Source organism: Euleptes europaea, chromosome 4 (genome assembly GCF_029931775.1).
Source record: "Euleptes europaea isolate rEulEur1 chromosome 4, rEulEur1.hap1, whole genome shotgun sequence".
In the NCBI taxonomy this organism is placed as follows: domain Eukaryota; kingdom Metazoa; phylum Chordata; class Lepidosauria; order Squamata; family Sphaerodactylidae; genus Euleptes; species Euleptes europaea.
The window spans coordinates 78,410,213-78,436,049 of record NC_079315.1 but is presented as its reverse complement, the minus strand read 5'-3'; the positions used below and the strand labels follow the sequence as shown (position 1 = coordinate 78,436,049).

Here is a 25,837-nt window from a genome sequence, read left to right as displayed (position 1 = left end):
GAAAGGAGCAAGGGTCTAGTAGCACCTTAAAGACTAATAAAATTTCTGGCAGGGTGTGAGCTTTTGTGAGTCACAGCTCACTTCTTCAGATACCTGATCTGAAGAAGTGAGATGTGGCTCACGAAAGCTCACAAGCTGCCAGAAATTTTATTAGTCTTTAAGGAGCTACTAGACTCTTGCTGTTTTCTACTGCAACAGCTAGACTAACACAGCTACCTATCATGATCTATCTAAAGAAAGAGAACTGCTGGTGGCCCGGGCATTTGGTGCCTTCTCCAGAATTTATTAAAGCGAAGGCAACTTGCTAGGAGCATTTATTGTATTACATTTAACTCCCTTCTTCCTCCAGAGAAAGAGCAGCCTACATGTTACCAAGCAGTCTGGGACTGTATTTGCTCCACTTCAGCAGTAGAATCGCATCTTGCAACTTCAGCCCATTCTGAATAACGATGCCTTGGAAATAAAGCAACCAATTTGTTCTTCTCCAGTTTGGCACTTGATCTCAGCATTGATAGCAATTTCAATTGATGTAATCAGTTGCTCTTTGATCACATTTTGCTGTTCCAGTACTATACAGATGGGTGCTTGTTGGAATTCAGAAGACCAGCGTTTACTCATCTTTTATATACAAAATTCAGAGCATTCAGGGCCAATGTCTACTGATATTTTTTTAAGTCCTCAGGTTTTCTTACTTTAATGATACTGTTCATATGGCCGATTCGGCCCTGAACAGTGTCACACTGAGATCAAAATAAAGAAAAAAAAAGAACTATCTAAATAGCCCATAAGGAAATTAGTATTTTTTAATCTTAATTGACTGGGAAAGAAATTTGGCGACTGCCAATAAGTCCCCGAGTTTATGTTCTAGTGACAAGAAGAATGTTAATCTTGGTTATTTTCCAAGAACAATTACTGGCTATCTGCCTTCAATTTTTCATTGATTTCACTTGACAATTGGAGAGAAAATTGAAAGAAAATGGCTGCCTCTTTAATCTCTCAATTGAATAATGAAGAAAAGTTTAAAATGGTACGTTATGCTTACTGCAGAGGTGTCTCATTCCTTATTCACAGGATGACTCGCATAAAAATCAACATAATGTAAACAATTGTCAGCCTTGCTTTGATTATATAAAGACGGTGACTTAGCTGGTATATAACTGTTGGTGTTCTTAAAGAAATTGTAAACCTAAGCTATAACTGTTAAAAAATATCCCCAAATCTCTGTTATTCACACAGAATTTCACAATGTATAATGGCAGCCTCAGGCATTTCCCACTCAAGAGTCAGAGGAAACATGCATGATGCACTTCTGTGAACTTGTGCATGAGATGCAAAGGATGCATGTGCATCTGGAACTCATGCCACTTGCTAAGGAGAAATTGGAGAGTTCCTAACTTGTACATTTCAACCGAATGTACAAATCAAGTTCCCTCCAGCACAAGCAGTCTTCTACTAAAGCAAGAGGCTCTTCTTCCAGTGGAAGACAACACCTTGCCAGCAGAAGGTGATGGAGAAAAGCACTGCCATTAGCAGAATGGATCTGCAGGATCCAACACTCATATGCTGAAGGTGAATCGTGACTTGGCGTTGATCTGAATGACCACATTACTACTCAGGGTTACAAATTTATTTCGTCGCTATAGGTTACCCTAGCGAAACCCACTTAGGGCTAGACTCATATGATCGTCATTCGAAGAAGTCACAGCATGATCGCTGTAGAGCTGACTCAGTGCTAAACCCAGGATTTCCTTTTTTTCCTTGTAAAACCGCAGCTCCTGTCCAGCTTTCCTTGTTTCTTCCAGCTCTCTGAGGGCCACTTGCAGCTCTTGGGAAATAATGCCTGGAGTTTCTTGCTCCTTCATCAGCCAGTCCAGGGCCATGTGGCTTCTCATTCTTTCATCTAAACTGTACTGGGAATAGTAGGAAATCACTTCCTGTCACCACAAAAAAATAAGGTTAGTGAAAGATATATCACTGTTTCGTTCAAAAATTTCAAAACAACTCGTTAAGGTCTTTTGGGATTTTTGTGAACTGATACTAACATATTTGGGTTTTTTTTTTATCATGCAGGTCCTTCTACTGCCATCTTGTTTTGATACTCATCTCTTATATCAATAGTATTAGATTAGTGGCAGACAGCTAAACTGATGCTTGAGTGTTTTCTATTGAAATCCATGGGATTTGGCTGAATTGTGCCTATAGAAAATAAGGCACCTATTGAGCAGAGTTGAAACATTTGCCATTCTTACCTTAACAGAGCGTTGGGGATAACTGAGACACTATTGTGTTATACAGGAGTACTTACTTGCCGAGAGCACTTTGTTTCACGTAGGGCTTTGAGGCTTCCGTTCCAATGCAGTAGTTGAAAGACAATCATCAGTTCCTGTAGAATAAAAGTAACTGGTTAGTGGCTCAGCTGCTTAAAAGCAAAATCTTTCATGATGGGAAAAATAATGGAGTTAGTGTGCAAGCAATGGGTGGGATTCAGAGAGGTACTTGTGCATGTGGAAGGTTGCTTCTGCACTCCTCACTGGAGCACTACACGAGAAAAGTGAAGCTAGAACCAAAGATGAACACATGAAGCTGCCTTATACTGAATTAGACCCTTGGTCCATCAAAGTAAGTATTGTCTACTCAGACCGGCAGCGGCTCGCCAGGGTCTCAGGCAGAGGTCTTTCACATCACCTACTTGCCTAGTCCCTTTAACTGGAGATGCCAAGGATTGGACCTGGTACCTTCTGCATGCCAAGCAGATGCTCTACCACTGAAGCATGAAAACGGGAACAGAGCCTACTTATTACAGCACTGAATGAATTCTTGAACAAGAGTGTCTGAAACACCCCAAACAAGTTCGTCTTCCGTACACTCTGTTTTTTTTTTGGGGGGGGGGGGACAACCTACTGTGATGGTTGAGTGGGTGGGCATGAAATGGTCCATAATAGACATTTATTTATTTTCTTACTTCATTTATACTCTGCCTTTCTCTAATGGGGACCCAAAGTGGCATGTGAGAGGTAGAAGAGGGTAGGGAAAGTAGAGGAGGGGATGCATAAGCCCAAGATACAATGGCCAAACTGTGGTGGGTCATTTTGCGGGAACCTTCCAGTTGACAGCCAGTGTGATGTAGGGGTTAAGAGAGGTGGACTCTCATCTGGAGAACCGAAGTTGATTCCCCACTCCTCCACATGAAGCCTGCTGGGTGACCTTGGGCTAGTCACAGTTCTCTCCAAACTCTCTCAGCCCTACCTACCTCACAAGGTGCCTGTTGTGGGGGGTAGGGGAGGGAAGGCAATTGTAAGCTGCTTTGAGACTCCTTACAGTAGAGAAAAGTGGGGTATAAAAGCCGACTCTTCTTCAATGACTTCTCAGTACTGAAGTAAATTGTCTACGGATGCGGAATAAAGAGAGCTGACATCAAAGCTGGGATAATCAAAGGGACAACTTTCTTTTCATTGCTCAAGAGGGATCTGCAGCACACACAGGCCAAACCCTCCAGAGCCAATCGCAGTGTGGGCAATTGGTAGGATGCAGAAGAGTCAGGCCTCCTCTATTTTGTGCATCCCTGGTCTTACAGTGAGCCCACCCTGGCTCTGAGCTGTCTCGTAGGTATGGCTCATGCTCCTCCTTGCCAAGCCTTCTTTAGTGCTTGAGGGAGGTGCGCCATGTCCAATCCCAGAAGCCGCAAGGTCTATAGGTCAAGGATAGTAGCACCCATCAAGGGGTTCCTGTCCCAGGTCACTGCAAGGCACCAAGGCACCAGGCTTCTGGTCTGAGGGTTACCCTTTCATCTTCCAAACTGATGCTCCAGGGTGCTCACCTGAGTTGTACAATGTACCATTGAAGCCACATTTTCCCACACTGCTCCTGCATGCCACCAACCATTTTCAGTGTAGGGTAGGTGGAACCTCCCCCCCACACACACACTTGTTGCCAATTGTGCCAGAGGGGTAAAAAAATTCCTACCTGGCTCCAAATCTCCCCAGGATCAGAGGAGCATGCCTATTATATCAAGTGCTATGGAACACAGGCAGGATAATGCTGCTGCTGTTGTCTTGTTTGTGGGCTTCCTAGGGGCCACTGTGTGAACAGACTGCTGGTCTTGATGGGCCTTGGTCTGATCCAGCATGGCCTTTCTTATGTTCTTATGTTCCTAAATGGGTGACCAGCTTGCACCTGCTCTGAAACAGAGGGAGGGTGCCTCCTGCTTCACTTTTCCAAAATGAAGGATCAGCCTGACGCAGGCCCTATATGCCCTTTCCTTGGGCTGGCCTCAGGCCCAAATCATGAAAGCAGACCAGCTCACTGTTTGTACCATCAGCAGCCAAAATAGAGTTGCCAACTTCCAGGTACTAGCTGGAGGTCTCCTGCTATTTCAACTGATCTCCAGCCGATAGAGATCAGTTCACCTGGAGAAAATGGCCGCTTTGGCAATTGGACTCTATGGCATTGAACTCCCTCCCCTCCCCCAACCCCGCCCTCCTCAGGCTCCACCCCAAAAACCTCTCGCCAGTGGTGAAGAGGGACCTGGCAACTCTAAGCCAAAACATGCCCCTCCCCTTACTTCCTTGAAGGTGGGGATGGAGCGGCTGTTTTGCAGAACTGAATTACGCCTTTCCTAAATGTGACAAGCAACCATTCTGCAAACAGATAACATTCAGTGGAGTGAATCCAGCAATGCATAAGCAGAAACAGACTTAGTGCATTTCTACTTTGCAAGATCTTGTTCCCCTTATATATTAAAATGTCCAGAAACTGGTTGAACAAGATCTTATACAAGTAGAAATACAATAAATTTTATTTCATGCAAGTGGCTACCATAGACCCCCTTTTTTGTATTTTTGATTGTGCAAGAGCTCTGGGAATTCTAAAATGTGGGTTGTATGGATACCAGTGTGGTGTATTGGTTAAGAGTGGTGGAGTCTAATCTGGAGAACCGGGTTTGATTCCCCACCCCTCCGCATGAGTGGCGGACTCTAATCTGGAGAACCAGCTTGGTTTCCCCACTCCTACACATGAAACCAGCCAGCTGGGCGACCTTGGGCTAGTCACAGTTCTCTTTGAGCTCTCTCAGCCTCACCTACCTTGCCAGGTGTCTGTTGTGGGGAGAGGAAGGGAAGGAGATTGTAAGCCAGTTTGAGTCTCCTTAAAAGGTAGATAAAATCAGCATATATAAACCAACCTTCTTCGCCTTTAAAAATTTATAGGCCATTATAATTAGATTATCATCAACCATCTAACTTTTAAATTTGAAAATTATTTTTGACATCATAATTCTAAAGAGCCTGATCTAAAAAAAAAGCTTGGTTTTATAATTCACTAGGAGAAAACTGCATCAAATTATGATGTGCCTGCTTTCACTGGTACCTTGGGGTAGAGATAGGGTTGCCAGGCCCCTCTTAGCCACTGGCGGGAGGTTTTGGGGGAGGAGCCTGAGGAGGATGGGATTTGGGGAGGGGAGGGACTTCAATGCCATAGAGTCCAATTGCCAAAGAGTCCATTTTCTCCAGGGGAGCTGATCTCTATCGGCTGGAGATCAGTTGTAATAGCAGGAGATCTCCAGCTAGTACCTGGAGGTTGGCAACCCTAGGTAGAGAGGACTCAAAATAATAAAAAGCACAGTTCAGACAAGTGAAGATGTTATTGTCCTCAAATGTGAGATAGCTGCTATCATAGCAGTGAGATTACAGTGACACTTGGGTTAGTTTGGCAGCAATTGATTTAGATAAACTATAATTGGTCCATTATTCCACCATGAAAACATTCAGAGATGCATACATTGTCACATGTTCCAAAAAGGCATAATTGGGCTTCTAGTTGAATGGTTTTCTGCTCTTATAACAGACAAATTTTGTTGGTCTGCCTTTCATCAGTCATAAGAAAAACACTCATCAGAAGCAAAGTTGTTATAGCTGTACTTGTAAAGGAAATTTGTTTGTTGGACACATTTGAAAATATGACTTGGATAGGTTTTTTGGAATGTAAGGAAATATCAGTTTGGATGATGCAGATTTTCCAGTACACATTAAAAACAAGTGTAAGGATGAATAACAAGCAACTTCTTTCCAACTGGAATCTAACCTGGAAAACACTGTACAAGAGGAAAATGTAAAACCACACTATTTAATTTTTTTTAAAGCATCTACAAACTTTATTGAGTTACACTTGAGATTTTCTTTTTCAGTGCTAGAAGAATGAAATAATTAAAGATGCTGTCTTAGCCCATCCATATAATATAAATGTTTATGCAGGAAGAAACAAAGAGATGCATCAGTGATATAATCTTGCTTTATATTAAACGCACAAAAATCTTATGCAGGTTAACCTGGAAGTAAACCCCATTGGGTAGAGCAAGTCAGAGTCAATGTGCATAGGATTGCAGTGTAAGTTTTAAAAATTCTACACATGCCAGTTGGGAAGTATGTAAATGAACGCACTGCAGGCTGGTACCTGAAATTCCAGCATTGTTTTCCCCATGTTGGACTCCAGCATGTAATGATAAGCTCCGATGCTTGTACTTGGGTCATCCGCATCATGTAAAGAACCCTTCGACAGAAAAAAGATTTCTGAATTATACGGGCACGTTTTTAAGTGGAAAATGTAAACAGTTTTCACATCCTCAGATTGGATTCTTCATGCTGCAGGACCGGTGACAATCGTGATTTATTTGATATCCACCATTTTCATTACCCTTTGGAAATCTTCCTTTAATAACTGTGCGATGAATCAGTCTTGAGAGTGGTTTTGGCTGTTACCAGCCGGCTGTGGTAAGTCTGGCTTCAAACTGTCCTGGAAAATAGCAGCTTGAGACTTTTTTTTACCAAACAAAAGACACAGCTTGCTTGTCTCTATTTGCTTTCAGGCACTCACAGCTCTTTTGGAGGTAGAAAGTCCACAGAGTGATTTTTATACTGGGTTTTGATGTGATGAATTAGTCCTAGAGTTGCCAGGTCCCTCTTCACCACAGGCGGGAGGTTTTTTGGGCAGAGCCTGAGGAGGGCAGGGTATGGGGAGGGACTTCATTGCCATAGAGTCCAATGGCCAAAGCGGCCATTTTCTCCAGGTGAACTGATGTCTATCGGCTGGAAATCCGTTGCAATAGCAGGAGATCTCCAGCTAGTACCTGGCAGTTGGCAACCCTAATTAGTCCTGATTTGGGACTGTGTATCTGTCCAGTATACACATCAGAGGTAAAAAAGCATCTTGCACCCAATAGCAGCTTTGTCACCCTTAGAGAGGCCTAACTCATACTTATAAAAGCTGTCCCTTAAGTTACTAGATCAATAAACAGCATTAAATACTTGATACTTGTAATGACCTTTGGCCATATGTAATAAACATGTTGCTGTTGTTGTTGTTGTTAAATACTTGCAGGTGGACAGATACATTTCTTCCTTCAAGCTTTTATATTCAAGGTGTTTTTTTCATATTTGGGGGCAATCTATGCACAAAAAAAACTTTCAAGAAAATTAAAACTCCCTTCGTATAACCCTTGATGATCTAGGGAAGCTATGCACAACTCTGTGCACAAGATAGTTTCTTGAGCAGAACTGTCAGCAAATTTATAGCTTTTGAAATGCAGTAACGTTAACACACTGCTGTTGAAATATTTATGCTGGCTTTTAAATATCCCTGAGGACATCTGCCCAGAACTCTGCAATTTTAAGCTTTTACCTTGCAAATTTTCCATAAAAAATGATGAATTGCACGAAATGAACCTTCTTCTCCAAATCACATCTAAATAAATCATGGCCCATTTTCCAAAACTCATGTCGATTAGCATTGTCCCTCAAAAGGGCATGAGACTCGTAAACCTTGAAAAGAGAGGACTCCTTTCATCCACAGACCAAGATATACACCAGATCTCCTCTGCAGCTCTGCAAACACACCTAAATTATAAGCACTCCCACGTGCCCCCACCAACATCGCATAACTGAGACTTTTCAGCCAAAGAGGGACAATTTCAAATTGCTTGTTTCACCAGAGGGCTGCTGCTCTTAACCCTCTTCCCAGGACAATAATCTCCTTTCCCCTTCTTATCAGGAGCTCCTTCTGCAGGGATGGGAGGATTTCATTAAGCCATCAAAAGTCCGATGCTCAGCCTTCTAGAGTCTCTAACTCTGTTAGCGTTTACTGAGCTAGCTTTTTTCCCCTTCTACCAATAACTGCACAAGATTGAATCTGAGAAACTCATTTCCAGTGACAACACTCTTACAGTACGATTATTTATTTATTTTACTCCGTTTGGGCACATTTTAACTGTAATGTTGGGTGATGGCAGGGAAGCAATTGAGTAACTCACTGTGGCGATACCTTGTTCGTGATTCAATGGGAAAGTACTTGCTTTGAGCCAAGGGGATTATGTAACCTCTTTGCAGAGGTAGAGGGCCATCATACACATCTGCTCAGTGTATGGGGAATAGTTGTCTAATGGGATTTGTTCATCCGTAGACATATCTGCAAAAAATTATGATAAAATGGCACCGCCCCCAATTTACTTCATGCTTGCAAACGTTAGAAGTCGGAGACTTAAACTGATATTTTCAAAGCAATGAGGGAATTCGTTTGCTTTTTAACTCATCACATTACCAATGGAATACAATACAAAGTTACTCCTTCTAAGCCCTTTGAAATCAATGGGCTTGGTCTGGTGTAACTCTGGGTAAGACTGTACTGTTAATGTGTTTGTGATTCTCTACCGATCAATCCCAAGACTGCGAGCGCACTTTGCTTTTAATGAATCAATAATACAGGTGAACTACAGAAAGTAAGGTGTTTTTTTAATCCAATAGCTTGCATTTACATGGTGCAGATAAATGTAAAGATTTAAATTGTAATGTCGCATGAATGTGGCTTGGCTTGTTCAAGCTACGGGTAGGGCATATAAGAATCTGTTCCATTAAGCACTGCAACCACTTCTGCAATGAAACACAGTAGCTGATGACAGTGTACAAGAACACTAAGCCGACACACACAACTGCAGCTAACCTCAAATGCAGATGTTAGCAGTCTGATATGGTTTCGGTGTATTTTGTGACAAAAGCTCCTTGCCAACCCACTTCCTTGCCAGAGGCAGTAATGTAGTCAAGAATAAAGCACTGAAATGGAGATGCAAGGAAGTAAATTGCCGGACCAGGATACTTTACTGAGCTGATTTTGCCTTGGATGTATTACTAGCTTTCCTTTATGTTTTATAATCTGCAACAAGAAAGTATGTGTTCCTTGAAGGAAACGGCAGGATGAAACTAGCTTTTCCTGAACATTTATCTTAATAATGTTACTATTAATTGATACACTTAAATGATGGGTGAAAGAAGAGGGGGTAGACACTAATTTTCATTTTATTGGACCAATATTTTTTTGGTGGATAAGGCAACTTTTCAGATTTCAGGTTGGAAAAGAAGAGCCACATTGAAACTTAATGCAATAAGATACTATGTCCCCCTCCCCAATACGTTCTAAACAATTATGGCCAAAGATCAGGAAATGCCTCAGGTGTATTCTGGTTTCGTTCCCTTTTGTGGTGACCTCACACCCCAGCAAAGAGTATGAGTGGAATAAATATTTAGCATTTATATAGCGCAATCAGTGTTTAAAGTATTTCACACACATTGTCTTAGCCATACAACAGTCCTCTAAAGAGTAAGAGAAAGATAGAATGGTTTGCCTAAGGCCATGTCATAGTTTGTGGTAGATATGAGATTTCAACTTCCAGATGATTCCCTTAGCTCAAAGGTTCCCAAACTGTGCTCCATGGAGCACTTGGCGCTCCACAAAACATCTCCTAGTGCTCTGTGAAGAGATTGCAAAGAAAAATACTTCTGGCATTCGGTTTAGTATATCGGTGCTAGGTGAAAATTAGTGCTCCGTGATGAATTTCTCTCCTGAAAAGTGCCCCATGAGTCAAAATGTTTGGGAACCTTTGCTTTAGATAATACTATGGGGGGAGGGGGGAATTGTAATCAACATGGTTCCCTACGTAGTTTTCTTGCTCTTGACCAGTCACTTTAGTTATTTCCTGATTTTGGTGGGGAAAATAGCTGTTGGTGAATGTAATTTTTTGACTTGTAGCTTGTTTCTAAGTTGTGCTAAGAGACCATGGAAATCTCCCTAATAAGTCAACCATCAGTCCTATAATTCTCATCAACACTGCTGAATATATATTTATATTGCGACTGTTGTTTGTACAGGCATGACCAAACTATGTCTTGTGAACCATGTGGTTCTGATTCTGCTAAACAGCTCATACAGTGGCACTCTTCCTACATAATATAGCCTTTCCACCCCAGCTACTAATAGGGAGACTAGGATGCCTGTCAGGAAGGGGTGGGGACATCAAGCTTCCCTGATGTCCTGCAAGAGGTAGCTCACCAATTTGCTCCAAAGGCCAGGATCCACTATTCCCTTGAGTAAAATAGCCAATCCCATCCAAGGAAGGCCTTTATAGATATCCATTGAAAGAACCAAGGTTCCTTTATTCAGTCTTTAATTAACCACTATCATTCATTTCAGTTTTCCTGTAGTCCTATTCATTCACTACTGTTTGGTGATCCTACCATGCATAAGTGAGGACATGCTAGCCTCTTGATACATGTGGCCACCATTTTGTTTGAGTAAGATAATATGTGTATTTTCTAGCTTTGGTATACATGGTTGGAAACTCAGGGTTTTCAAGGGTACACACTTGGGCATACTGAAGTGAGAAAATACATACATTGCCGTATTCGCATAAAATAGTGACTACATGTATCAGGAAGATTGCAGATAATGAGCTCTTCCATTACTTGAGGTTAAAATTTTAACTATTGAACAAGGCTTGTCTTACTCCTTGGATAGACATATTGGCAGAGGTTCCAGGGTCAGGGTGAAGATCAGTTCCTGTTAATTTCTTGGATGAAAATAATGCAATAAACAGGATATTCTTATTTTCATAATATGCCATGCGAAAAATTAGTGCAAAAAATTGCGTGTGTCTGTTTCAGCTACACATTTGAACTTCTGAAGGGTATCATCTGAGCTCCAGAGGGTCAGCCACTCCTGATTTATAGTATAAAGATTTGTTTACACTAATAGTAGTTTAGAAGAAGGGCTGACTCCCTAAATGTAAGGGGAGGGATCACTTGTAGATGCCCTTGAAAGGGAAGGAAGTCCAGATTAGCCACTTTTCTAGTTTTTTATTCTTAAAGCTTTTTTCCTGACCCCGCTAGCAAAGTGTGATCCGGAGGTGAAGAGGTAAGGATAGGGAACAGATGCATGAGTCATAATGGCTGGAATCCATCAATGGCTATACTGTTCTGCAGAACATTACATCATTCTATACTGTTTCGTAGTTTACTGTAAACATAGCTGATGACAACACACAAGGCTATATGTGGTACTTACACTGGTTGAGGAAACAGCTTCCTGAACACTTTCCATAATGAACTCCTTTGTGATCCTGCGACAAGGCAATTCATTGAAGAGAGAATTTATCAGAGCTACTTTTGCAGCATCTCGTCTTGCCTCTGCCCTGCTCAAGCAGTACTGAAAAACAAATAGAAGATTTTAAGAGGTTTTTGGATTAGTCCTGATATGTGGCAATGTACTGGTACTTTACTCCCTGGGTTTTGTCCTCCATCTTGACCTTGGTGCTCTTTAACACCTACATGTGGACATCGGGAGATATTCTCCATCAGTGCCAGATTTATTTTATTTCATATTTATCATATCAGGACCAATGGTTCAGTCCCTGATCAACGCTTGAATGCAGTGTTAGACCAGACAAAGACTAACAAATTGAAGCTTAATCCAGACAAAGACAAAAGCGGGGATGATGGGCTAGTTGAGAAGGGTGCTGATTTTACTTGCCTTGGCTGGGGTTATACTCCTCTTGAAGGATAAAGTGGTTGGGGTTCTGCTGGACTTTGATTAGTTGCTAGATTCTCAGGTTGTGGCAGTGGCTGCTGATTCACTTGCTTCTTTCACAAAAACCTGACATTGGTCATTCATACTTTGGTAACACGCCATATTGATCATAGACACACATTGCATTTGTGGCTGCCTTTGAAGATAGTTTTGAAACTGCAGCTTATTAAAAATCTTGTGGTTCATGTCCTGTCGTAGACCTGTCACAGGGAGCACACAACTTCTACTGTGGTCCACCAATATGGACCCTCTTCAAAGTCCTTCATGCATACCATCTGAAGTGCCTTCACCCATATGTTCTTTCTCATTCCCTTACATGTGCAAAGGAGGTACTTTTATGTTGCTTTTATAGGGCACTGTCATTTTTGGGGGGGGGTATGGCTTCCACCGGTAGTTCCTCTAGCCACTTCTTTGGGTGTTTGGTTATAACCTGGCTTGTCAAGAAGGCTTACTGAAGACGATTGTTCATTTTATTTTTGAGCTCATGTCTTCAGGATGTATTTCTGGGCTGTGTTTTAAGAATACCTGCAACTTTAAATAATGTTAGGGTGCTTAAACATCGTGCTTGCAATTTTATATTTGCTTTTATCATTGTTGTTGTATACCTGCTTGGGTGCCATGTAGCTGGCAAAGACAGCAGCACAGAAGAACTGAAATAGTAAACATCTCAGTTTCTAAAAACCACGCACATTCCAAAACACATGTGTAGTTCCTGCCCAAGGATCGTGCTGTCGGAGCATATTTGCTCAAGGAAACAATGTTACATATATAACATTTCATTTTCCATTGCAACAACTGTTCTATCAAACATATTTTGAGAAATCCTCCAGTACCTACCCATTGCATTGTATATGAATGGGCACAACAGTCCATGAGCGATTCTATAAACCTCTCAAAACTTCTCTGAGTTGCCTATATCAACATATCTAACCATACTCTTATTATTCAATCTTCTCTTGTGGGTTATATGAATGTTTACTCTCTCAAATTCCGAGACCAAATTCAGACTTGTATGCTTTTAATAATAAACGTTTTAATAGAAACCAATCCAAATAATTTGGATTTAAACCATCTTTGTGAAGACAAAACCCAGTAAAAATGAGAGATAAAAGAAACTATTTATTTTAAGTAAGGCTAGCAAAGCAGTAGATCAAAGAGGCTGCATAAGTTTAAAAGCAAAAGGCAAATCTTTGCAGACCAAGAGATGTCCAAATCTAGAGTGGGGAAAAAAGAATAATTCTTACTACTTTCTGGAAGTAATTGGAAACACAAAGGCTTAACAAAATTGTGAATTTTAATTTAGGTCACTGACATATGACTTTCTCTAGCAACTTTCTTAAGTGTTTCAGTTCATATAGGGTTGGTCTGCCTTGTGACAACAGCACAGATTTGAAATTCATATGAAATTAGTACTGTAAAAGTAAGAACTTTTAATTTTACTAAGGTCAAAGGTGTCTGAAAGCTTGCTTGACAGTACTGGAAAAAGTCTTGATGTATTCGTAAAGGAAAATAACTACAATGTGAACAAAAGCAGTTGCCCCTCCCTTTACTCCATGCTGCATTATTAGATTCTCATGAAGAAAACACACCCCCCACACTAGGGTTGCCAGGTCCCTCCTCACCTCCAGTGGGCCTGAGGAGGGCGGGGTTTGGGGAGGGGAGGGACTGCAATGCCATAGAGTCCAATTGCCAAAGGGCCATTTTCTCCAGGTGAACTGATCTCTATCGGCTGGAGATCAGTTGTAATAGCAGGAGATCTTCTGCTAGTACCTAGAGGTTCACAACCCCACCCCCACCCCACTCATCAAACAGGGAGGGAAAGGTAGGAAAGGGTTTGCAGGATGTAATGCATCATTATGGGCTGAGAATAGAATTGGCAGCATCACTATTTTTGTTATGTTATTTTAAACTGGAAAGATGTGTGTGAAAGCAGAAATCTGTCGCAGGCTCAGAAATTCCATTGCATACGCAGAGCTCACCTGGCTTCCCCGTTAATTTCAATGGGGCACAAAGAGATGAATGTACAGAGATGCCTCCTCTCCTCAGTCCAATGTGGAATTCTGTGCATATATAAATGAGGCTCTTAATCAGAGCAGTGGTGCCACCACCCAGCAGCCGAGGACTATGAGCACAATTGGGGCTTTTGCTGTTGCCAGCTATGCTATGGCTTGTTCGGTCAGATTTCCCATAACTGCCAACAGGATTGGTTTGCATACACTATAGTTTTAAAAATGCAATACTTAAATGCTAATTTCATAGTGAACAGTTGGTCTTAAACTTTTTCTTTTATTATTACACACAACATTTAACAACCAAGGTTTGTAAATGATATATTATGTAGTTCTTTTTATTTTCTTTGGTTGAAATGAAGAAATTAGTATGCAATGAGAAAGATATTGTTAGATATGATATAACATAAAACAACTTTAGGATTAGAATTTTAAATGCAAAAGACTAAACAAGTAATTAGAAAGATGGAGGAGGAGGATGGGGAAGTTTTTACTTATTTAATTTCTTAATTAGGAGGTACTTTCAACAATTATATCTAGATATGAATTTTTATGCAGATATTTTTGAGTATTTGTTGAAAAGCGTATATATGATTTTATGGAAAACAATAAAAAAATTCTTTTTAAAAAAGGATTGGTTTGCATACAGGAGGGTGGATGAGGCTGTTGGACCTGAACATGGAAAATAATTTTGGAAACAAATGTTTTCATAACCCAAACAACTTTCTGCAGAAATGGTAAAGCATCTCCCTGCAGTGTTTTCAGACCGTCTATCACTTCGGAAAACTGATTTCTATGCTGATTATCTAACTGGCTTCACCCATTCTCAGTCAATTATAACTTATTTTTATGTTATTTATGTTATTTATATCCCACCCTTTCCTGGGGCAGCTAACTGCAGTTAAAATATACAATTAAAACGAACACTCTGTATATAGATTAACATTTAAAATCCTACCAAATATAAAAAGAAGAGGAGTTGGTTTTTATATACCAACTTTCTCTACCACTTAAGGAAGAATCAAACCGGCTTACAATCATCTTCCCGTCCTCTCCCCACAACAAACACCCTGTGAGGTAGGTGGGGCTGAGAGAGCTCTAAGAGAGCTGTGACTAGCCCAAGGTCACCCAGCTGGCTTCATGTGGAGGAGTGGAGAATCAAACCCGGTTCTCCAGATTAGAGTCCAAACCACCGCTCTTAACCACTACACCATGCTGGCCCCCACAAAACTAATATTAATAATGGGGAGAACAATCAGGGAAGAAGTGAAAAGAGAAGAAAGGAAGAGGAAATGGAAAAGAAGGGGGGGTCAAGAAGAGGGAGGCCAGCTGGAATGGAACTGTCGCTGTCTTCAACCATAGCCCCAATGGAACATCTCAGTCTTACAGGCCCTGTGGAACTGAGTCAAGTCCCGCAGGGCCCGTGTCTCATTGGATAGAGAGTTCCACCAGGTTGGGCCCAGAGCCGAAAAGGCTCTGGTCCTGGTTGAGGACAGCTGGACACATTTTGGGCCAGGGATCACCAGTTAATTGTTACTAGCTGAGCATAGTGCTCTTTGGGGGGGGGGGGAATCAAGGAGAGACGGTCCCGCAGATACAATGGTCCCAGACCGTTTAGGGCTTTGAAGGTCAATACCAGAACCTTGAACCTGGTCAATAATAAATTGAATTGAATTGAACCTGATCCAGTGCTCAACTGAGAGCCAGTGCAGCTGGAGGAGCACTGGTCATATATGCTCGCCATGGGGTCCTTATAAAGACCCATGCCGCTGCATTATGGAACAACTGACGTTTTTGGAGCAGCTTCATGGGTAGCCCTGCGTAGAGTGAGTTACAGTAGTTCAATCTGGAGGTGACCACTGCATGGATCACTGTGGCTACATTAGGGAGGGACAGGTAGGGCGTCAGCTACCGGGCCTGGCAAAGGTAGAAAAATGCCATCCTGGCTGTATATGTGACCTGTGCCTCCAAAGAGAGGGAGGCATCCTGAATCACACACAGGTCCTGGCAGTGGAGGCTGGTATAAACTGCACACCGTCAAGAGTAGGAAGCTGACATCCCAAACCTGGATCTCCCCACCCAGCCATAGAACCTCCATCTTTGATGGATTCAATTTCAGCCGGCTCTGTTTCAACCACTTCACCACAGGCTCCAGACACTTGGCCAGGTTATCTGGGATTGTACCTGGCTAGCCAACCATCAACAGATACAGCTGGGTGTCATCTAAATATTGATGAAAACCCAGCTCGAAACTCTGGACTAACTGGGCAAGAGGGCATATATATGTCATTTCCCAAAGGCCACTAGAGGCTATATAAGTACTGCAAATCTGCCAGGGAGACTAACAGCACATTCCTGACCTCCGAGAACAAAAGTCCTCAGGAGGCCAGGAAGAAACTGTGCTGGCATTGGGGGACCCCAGGCTACTTACACGTGGTGAGTGGCCCTAATGCCAGCAGGAAGGCCCGGACCCCATGGCAGCGCTGCCCAGGGATGCTGGCTGGGCCTTCCGCTGGCATCCCACCAGTGCAAAGCCCCACGCCAGCATTCTGGGGTGTGTGTGTGTGTGTGTGTGCAGGCATCCTGGGGGCATTCCCAGGGCCTGCTGGGGAGCGGAGCTGCCTGTAGGCAGCTTCCTGTCCCCTTTCGGCCCGGCATGTTGGCATAGAGAATGGCATTGCTGCAACTGCTTTTTAGCAGGCACAGCATCGCTGTTCTCTATGGGGCAAAAGCCCCCCTTTTTCCCTACAAAAAAAGCCTTTAAAAGGCTTTTTTAAACCTGGCGGCCGTGAAACAGCTTCGGAGGCACTGCAGCAGTGCCTCGGCCACGCTGGCCCTGGCCGCTGAAAGGGTAGGAATGGGCTGTAAATGCTTCTGCATCCATAGATATAACTGCATTTCACCAACAACAATTTCTTTAATTGCAGCAACACCTTTAAGCTGCAGCAAATCAATCCTGCATCACACGTTATGTCCTCTACAGAAATGCAGTCCCTGAGAATAGTCAAGGTGTATCACAAAAAACAAAGATTTTGATGTCTGAATTGAATTATCACTGTTATATTTGGATTCTCTGAAAGGAGGTTCCAAACCAAGCACGGGATATGCTAGGCAGATAAGGTAAGTAAAAATGTCCTATTCTTTTTATATGGATAAAACCATAGGATATGTGATTTCAGTACTGTAACGTACACTGGCTTTATTTTAATCCTTGCAGAAGTTTAACTATGGAATCTAGAGATTAAAGGAAGGGTGAACTAAATATCTGGATGGAAACAGAAGGCAGAGACTTGGGGGACAACTACATACTTTCTAATAGCCAAGGATGTGGTTTCAGGAAGTTACCTAAGGCTACAATGATGGAGATGAAAACCATATGGTCATGTACTTTAGGTGATGATTCTCCATGCCTAGTGAATTAAAGATCTCCTTAAATCATGATAAACTTGGGTAATGAAATTAGGCTCTTGCTGATATAGAAATAAATGTAAGTCTTACATTATAAGCCCTATTCTGTTTCCTAGAATACATTAAAAGCCTTATTATATATTCTACAATATTACCCAAGTTTAGTAGAAACCAGCAAATGATGGAGGCAAGTTTGTATACCTGGTCTTATTCCAGGAATAGCTTTTTAATCATTAAAAAGATTTATATCCTGTCTTTTTGTCAATGGTCTCAAAGACTGCTAAGACTTTGTCTGTTTTGGGACAATCTATTAGCATTTTTCAGCATTTTCCCCCTAATGCCCATGTGCCAAGATCTGGGAGCTATGCCCATTTCTTATCATGTGTCTAGGGTATGTTTGTTTCATTCTCCTAAGGTAACTATACTTGTTTACACATGTTCTTTCATTAGTTTTAATCCACACTGTATTTTTGTAGTTGGATATGTAAACCTGTTATATACTACTAACTTTCTGGTATGACCAAAAGAGGAAAGCAGGAGGTTTAGATGAAAATTATAATTCCCATTGCAAGAGGTGGGCATGTGCAAAACACAAAAAACCTACAATGTTTGTGAAAACTGGTTAAATGGAAGACTTGCAACATGTACAGTTATATTACCATTTTAAAAAGCAAATAAATCTGAGGCAAGTAGATGGCTGTGTGCAATCTCAACTATGCTTGGAGATATTAAGCAGTAGCCTGCTTTGCCATTGTGAATGTAAATGACGTGTACGTGATAGGAATATCCCCATAGTCATTTCCTGATAGGAATATCAATAATGGGAATGTGGAATAAGCAATATTTTGATACTAAATGTTTATTTTGAAAAGACCAAATGAGATTGATATTGTCCTTCTTCTTTACAGTCTTTAGTAAAGACAATCAGGTGGAGATTCTTCTGTCACATCAGGTTGGATTCCAACAAGCATTCACTGAGGGCCAAACTAGACAAGATGGGTGTCCATGAGCTCACCCTGGGGATGTACCACCATTTCAAAGACTGAGTTCCCATCCAAGAACTTGTTCGAACTGGGTTGTGCGGGCCTAGTTCTGGCTTACTAAATTCCTCAAAGGAAAACAATTTGTAGTCTTCATTCACAAGATCCCCTATAACATTGATTCCAGGGCTGACTCAATCTTTCCACAATCAAAAAAATATTATCACAGTGTTGAGGGAGAATTCTGGCCACTAGAAATTTCTCTGGGGCTTTTTGGATCACCAGTATGAAGTTTTCAGTACACATTTATTTCCTTTATCCTAAAAGTTACAATCTAATTAGATAGAATTATCCCGTTAGGATCCTGTTAGGATGACTCTCTAGGTTTCCACTTAAATAGTCTCAGGAGGAGGGCCTTCATTAGCTGGGTACCCAAGGTTGGGTAGAATTTTATATATATATATATAATTTATATAATGAAAATATAATTTATATAATGAAAATATAATTTATTGGAAGCGCTATGTCTAGACTGACCACTAATGAAGGCCAAATAGGCTGAAACGTGTCTGGCATGTGGTTAGCGACATCAACCTCAGGAAATGCCATTGTGCTATTTTAATGTTTTTTAATAATTTTAATCTAGACATAGCGCTTCCAATAAATTATATTTTCTATTTATTTATTTATTTATTTACTTATTTACTTATTTTCCTCTTTTTTCTTCTACTGGAGGGCCTTCATTAGACATTTTTAGGTCGGGCTTAAAGAACCATGAGCAGATCCTTGCCACTTCCACTTCATGTGGACCCCAAGCCACTCCTGAGTATCAGTGGATCCTTGGGAACAGCATAGGACAATAGAGCTTCTGCTTGTGCAACGGAGTCTTTGACCCGATCGCCTGTGATTGTTAAAATAATTGAAACCACATGATTGATGGTAGTCGTTGCTCTGTTCACATGTTACAGTGAACACATGTACAACCTGCCTGCATGTGCATACACTGGTTTGTAAGAAAGAGCCAATGCGAGTTCATGCAAATGAAACTGGAGACTAGTGCCTGCATATATATGAGGTTTCAATCACTAGTTCACCTGTACAAGCATTGAATGTAACATGAGAATTACTCACCATACATATGTACATTATATGCAGATAGATTGTATGTACATTTGCTGTAACTTATGAACAGGGCTGATGTTCTTTGGCTTAGCTAGCCTTCTAACAATAGACTTTAGTTGTAGGTAAAGGTAAAGGTCCCCTGTGCAAGCACCGGGTCATTCCTGACCCATGGGGTGACGTCACATCCCAACGTTTTCAAGGCAGACTTTGTTTGCGGGGTGGTTTGCCAGTGCCTTCCCCAGTCATCTTCCCTTTACCCCCAGCAAGCTGGGTACTCATTTGACCGACCTCGGAAGGATGGAAGGCTGAGTCAACCCTGAGCCGGCTACCTGAAACCGACTTCCGTCGGGATTGAACTCAGGTCATGAGCAGAGCTTGACTGAAGTACTGCAGCTTAATACTCTGCGCCACGGGGCTTCTTAGTTGTAGGTCCCATAATAAATATGGAGAAATTGATAAAATGTCCTTTGCTCTGTTAATCCCACCCCCAAAAAACAGATACTTGCTGGTACTCTTAGTTCTAGCTGATGAATTTTACATAAGCTCAACTGAAAAGCATAAGATGCAAGAGCACATTTAGATCATGACTATGATATGTTTCTTTGACACCTAGCACAGGTGCTTACAAATTTATTAAATGTAGCAGCCTTAATACTGATAATAGTATTGGTTACATTTTGATAAATAGTTTTTTTTCTCTGCTTAATACCCCCAAAGCTAAAAAGGTTTTTAAAAAGTTGAATATACCTTTGTTTGTTGTTAATTAAAGATGTATTGAACCTACTTTGTTGTATTTAAATAAAAACATGGTCACTTACCATTGGTAAGAAAAGCAAAAACATCTGCTAGAATTATGAGTGGGTTGACATCAGAGGTCAACAAAAGGGGAGCCAGAAATTTATCAGATAGGCCTCAAGTTGCCCTCCTTTACAGTAAGTAGAAAGCAAGGTTTGCATGGTTGGCTATAGTTGCTAGGATTAAATGTCCCTCTATAAAGTGGCATCAGGAAAATGCATGAAATACATAGCTGCATCAACTATATTTCATATGCTTTTAGTATTAACGTGGAGACCAAGGGCTCCCATGTGTGACAGAAACTCCAGCTCATCTGCATCTGAGAAACCCCTTAAACTGATGCCAATTTAAAATTACTCTTTGCCTAATATTATGGTTAAGTCAGGCAAAAAAACCAAAACACCCTAATTGAATGATGGGCTAGTTCAGATGCGAGAAGCCAACATTCCACTCATCTTACAACCAGATAAGCATCCATGAGAATGTAGCTACTGCCTTATTGTTTCATCTCACACAGAAACTAAGAAGTACAGTGTCAGCAAATAAACTAAAAGATATTTTGTCCTCTCTTCTACATAAGGAAAAGATAGGGTTGTTGGCTGATAGGCAGGGACCTCACCAAATGAGGCTGCCATCAGATTTCACAGCATGTTAAGCTCAAAACTGGATTGGTCCCTATGAACCACAATCAGATGATGTGCATGGCAGTGGATCTGTTTTTGCCATCCCCCAGAATTCCCAAAAAGTCAACGCTGAGGACTGAAGGAGCCTCGTGGACAAAATGCCCTAAAGCATGGTTCCACCCCCACCCCCCAGTAATCAGGGAAATTTCATAATTGCATAATTCCCTCTTGGTCCACCACATTCCTGCTGCCAGCAGGTGATTTCGCCCAATTTCCACTCCTGACTGCTGTTCTCCTGCTTTGTGGCATTTTATCCATGTGGTTTCTTCAAATCCCAGCACTGGCTTTTCAGGGGATCTTAGAGGACTTCTAGGGGAAAATGGGAGAAGCTCTGCTACAATGAGTGCTTTGTACTCTTGGCTCATAGGATCCATCCCAACAACATGTTTTTCAAAATTCAACAAGTTAGCAGTAGTAAAATACACTGTGTTCCGTTCCCATCCACCGTGAGGGCTTTTGCTTGAGAAAATTCCAGTGAATTGTCTCTGTAGCTTTTACCAGAATTGTGTCAATGGAAAACATGTCTGTCTGTCAGCTAAAGTATTGGCAGTCCATTGCCTTGGAATCTGTTAAACCTTTTCAGCGTTGTTCCTCCATTCCTCACAGACTGCTTTTTTTCAATTAGACCTGTCTGCTCTTAATGTTTTTTCCTGAAGGGATAAATCTACAGAAGCCTTCGCAGCTTGTCCAATATCCTCTCATACACCTACCGGAATCAGAGGTAGAATGTTGTTGTAATAGTATTGATAACTGAGGGTCCACATAATGGATGTTTCATGTATGCTAACAGCACTACAAGTGCATCATTAAATACACTAGGGACACATTTGATTATGTGACAGGGCTAATAGGGATGAGCGTTGAAGCATTTGTAGGCCAACTGTTGGCAGAGTAGGGTGAAATATTATACAGTCATGATGGCATATAGGTAGGGTTGCCAACCTCCAGGTGTAACCTGAATATTTCCTGGAATTACATCTGATATCCAGACTACAGGAATCAGTTCACCTGGAGATAATGGTTGCTTTGGAAGGTGCACTCTATGACATTATACCCAGCTGAGGTCCCCTCCCCAAACTCCACCATCCCCAGGCTCTACCCCCTAATCTCCCAACCTGTAATCTCCCAACCTGGAGTTAACAATCCCTGGATTCAGATCCAGGTACCCTTCCCTGCACACTTTGTTGTGTGTGTGTGTTTTTTTTTAAGACAATCTCACTTCTCTGTACCTACTATAATATCAATGTATCCAGATTTCCAGGAATGATACCTCATGTCAATAAATTACACAAATCTATTGACTCCAGCATATAGTACTTTTCAGCATAAAAAAACATTCTGAAAATACAAATTCATCCATCCCTGTACCTACACTGGGAGACAGAATTTATATTTTGCTAAGAGAAAGGACATAATTTCAGATATTAGCCTGAAATTAGGAAGGTAGGATCTCTGGGGTGATCTCAGATGGGGGGAAGGAGTACTTATAGAAGAACTTATAGCCAGAATTGTTTCTCTTTGGAACCAATGGAAAGATATGTTGAAATGCCTAACATAATTTGACTGTGTGTGTGTGCATTACATGCCATCAAGCTGTCTCCAACTTATGGCAACCCTATTAATTAGTGACCTCCAAAACATCATATAGTTAACAGCCTTTCTCAGATCTTGCAAACTGTGTGCTGTGGCTTCTTTGATTGACTCACTTAATCTCTTGTTGGTGTTTCCTATTTTTCTACTGTTTTCAACTTTTCCTAGCATTGTTATCTTTTTCGGTGATTCTTGTCTTTTCATAATGGGACCAACGTATGACAGCCACAGTTTGGTCATTTTAGCTTCTAGGGAGAGTTCAGGCTTGATTTGATCTACAACCCGCTTATTTGTCTTTTTTGGTGGTCTATGATATCCACAAAACTCTCCTCCAATACCACATTTCAAATGAATCAGCTTTCTTCCTGTCAGCTTTCTTCATTGTCCAGCTTTCACACCCATATATAGTAATGGGGAGTACTATAGTATGAATTATCTTGATCTTGGTCTAGCTTAAAATATTAAAGAACCAAATGCAGGTTTTTAAAACAGCAAATAACATGAATCTAAATCCAACTTTTTTTTGCAGTTATCATTCTAATGCTTATTATTATCCTTGTTAAAGAAATAGTCTGAGTAATAGCAGTGTGAAAAAAGTTAAATTAATCACCATGACATGCTGTATATACATACCAAAATGTAGCAGCCTTTCATAAGTCACTACACATTTACTTAGAGATTATTCTAGCATCTCAAGTTACACTCGTATATACATGTCGAGGCATCTCTTTGGCTACTATACTATCAATTTATCCAGATTTCTAGGCATGACATTTCTAAGCTTACATTAGGCTCAGAGAGAGTTACTGGCCCAAGATCACCCAAGGATTTTTGTTACAAGTCAAGATTTGGACCTGGGTCTTCGCAGGCCTAGTTCAACCTTCTAACCAACAATCACACTACACTGCAGTTCTGGTGAATTTGGACAACACTGAAAAATTGATACAAATGAGTGGTCATCATCACAGGCTAGTAATGGGAGGAGACTACTGGGACAAAAATCGGAGGGGGGGCTGGTCACCCAGGGGGCTCATGAAGCTGGCCAAGCAATATGATTTATTTTCATATGATGTTTGGATTGGATATAGGGCCTGTGAGGTGGGTGTCTAGAGGGAATTTGTCTGGGGGACCAGGGTGGTTGTTAGTAAGCATGTCTTTTCTTTTTTGTCTCTATGAACCTACTATCAATCAACTTCATTGGATAACTCTAGGTTCTAAGAATACCAGAAAGGTATGGATAGTCGTGATGAACAGAATAGCATGTAGATTTTACTCCTAGCGTACATCCTGTCTATCAAACGCTTATCTGTGTGTCTATATATATGTATGTATATATGTCTGTATATAATATATATCTATATGTATATTCTTACCTGAAAGTTACCAAAGCAGCTTCCTCCAGGCAGGGTGACATAACTCACAAATGGAGGCCCAGGTGAATTCAGTGATTCGTATACCACAGTGCCTTCACTTGAAAACACACCCTTCTGTTTCTGTTTACTCTCCCAAAATTCCTGCAGCATCGCCACAACATTCACTGCCAAAAACATACAGATGGCAATATGTTAATCACATCCCACAAGTCATGCATAGTCAAAAGAGCTAATATCAAAAGCATGATATACAGATAAGTATTTATACAACAAATTCATTTTTTAAAAGACTTACATCAATTGGTTTAACACAAAAAATGTTAAAGCATTCACATTTTAGTTGGTCAAAGGTTGATGGGTAGATTATCAAATAGTTTACCATACATCTTACCTGATGTACAGCAAAATCCTCCTGACTACATGGGGAGAGAGCTCACTCTATGGTAGGCCGGATTTGTTATATCTTGTGGATGAAAGGTACAGAAGTGACTCAAATTTCTTTTTTACATTGAAGTAAAAATAAAATAGAACTTCCAAATATACTTGTTGTATACTTGTTGTATTTTGGATTGTTGTTTTCACTTTTATAGGGCATCTTTTGGGATATGTTGACATCGCTGATTGACCCTCATGAAATTCTGTTTTTATAGTCCCCCTATTCCAAAAGGTGAAGAGAGCCAGCATTGTATATGGAAACGGAGAAATTATCATTAAGACAAGAAATAATCAACTGAAGAAGCAACCGGATTGCGAAACGCACACGAATCCGGAAGTGTCGTTTTGGATTTTATTTTATTTTCCTGGATTGGACTCTTGATCTTTTTCCAGTTTGGAAAGGATTTATTTTTGAACCCTCTGCATTTTGGATATGGTACTATCCTGGATGGATGTTTTTGAATAGTGATACACGTAGGAATTGTGTTTATTGGTGAAGCAACCAGGCATTGGGACGCTGTATTTTTGTAACCAGTTGAAAAAGAAACGGTGAAGTCACCAGGCATTGAGACGCTGTATTTTTGTAACCTATTGGACTATTATTATATGTTTAGTACCTACCTTGGTTGTATCCTTATTTCTTTGTTATATGAGTATTTACAAGTTATATTAAGTTTATGAGCCTTGGTGCTGCTCGTCTCGTCAACCTCCAGGTAATAGCTGGAGATCTCCTGGGATTACAACTGATCCCCAGCCGATAGAGATCAGTTCCCCTGGAGAAAATGGCTACTTTGGCAATTGGACTCTATGGCATTGAAGTCCCTCCCCACTCCAAACCTTGCCCTCTTCAGGCTCTGCCTGAAAATTTCCTAACCCGGAGCTGGCAACCCTACATGGAAACTTGCTGGGGGACCTTGGGCCAGTCACACACTCTCAGCCTCAACCCTGCCAAATATTTGAATAGAACTCCAAGGAATACCAGAGCCATGACGCAGAGACAGGCAATGGGAAATCACCTCTGAATGTCTCTTGCCTTGAAAACCTCAACAGTGGTCACCATAAGTCAGCTGTGATTTGACAGCAAAAAAATATCTGAACGGTTGCTTTCTGTGAGAATCAAAAGGGGGGAAAGAACAGAATGTCTATGTTACACTTGTCTCTCATTCAGTTACTTATATGGATGACCTAAATAGAAAGCATAAAGACTCTGTAAAGTAATATGAAAAATAAAACTCTGTTTGACCTACCCTTCAGGAGGGCATGGACCCCTCCCCTTCCCCAATTAAACCAAACTAAAATAGAAACCAGATGGCTATCTCAATGTGTGATGGCAGAATTAAGTTTTGTCACAAACTGAGCAAAGGTGAAAACCCAAGTCACAAAAAAGAATTGTTTTTTCTAAATTAAAGTTATATTTCTCCCTTGAGACCAGCAGAATTTATGAAGTGTTTGTTTAATTTGAACTACTACTTGCTGTTGATCTATGAAAGTCACCAAAGCCATCTAATAGATGGAATTATGATTGGTGACCTGTTGCTTTT

At 41.0% G+C, this 25,837-nt stretch overlaps 1 protein-coding gene across 1 annotated transcript in view; it reads right to left on the bottom strand.

Annotated features, from left to right (window-relative positions):
- Nucleotides 1-1,649: 1,649 nt before the first annotated feature.
- The window catches only part of LIX1 (limb and CNS expressed 1), a 36,383-nt gene continuing 12,195 nt past the window's right edge, over nt 1,650-25,837 (bottom strand). The window contains exons 2-6 of the mRNA XM_056849033.1: nt 23,862-24,025; nt 11,380-11,520; nt 6,448-6,543; nt 2,306-2,383; nt 1,650-1,934 (exon numbers count right to left, since the gene is read on the bottom strand). Of these exons, the coding sequence (XP_056705011.1) occupies nt 1,650-1,934; nt 2,306-2,383; nt 6,448-6,543; nt 11,380-11,520; nt 23,862-24,025 (764 nt within the window). The remainder of the gene's footprint in view (nt 1,935-2,305; nt 2,384-6,447; nt 6,544-11,379; nt 11,521-23,861; nt 24,026-25,837) is intronic.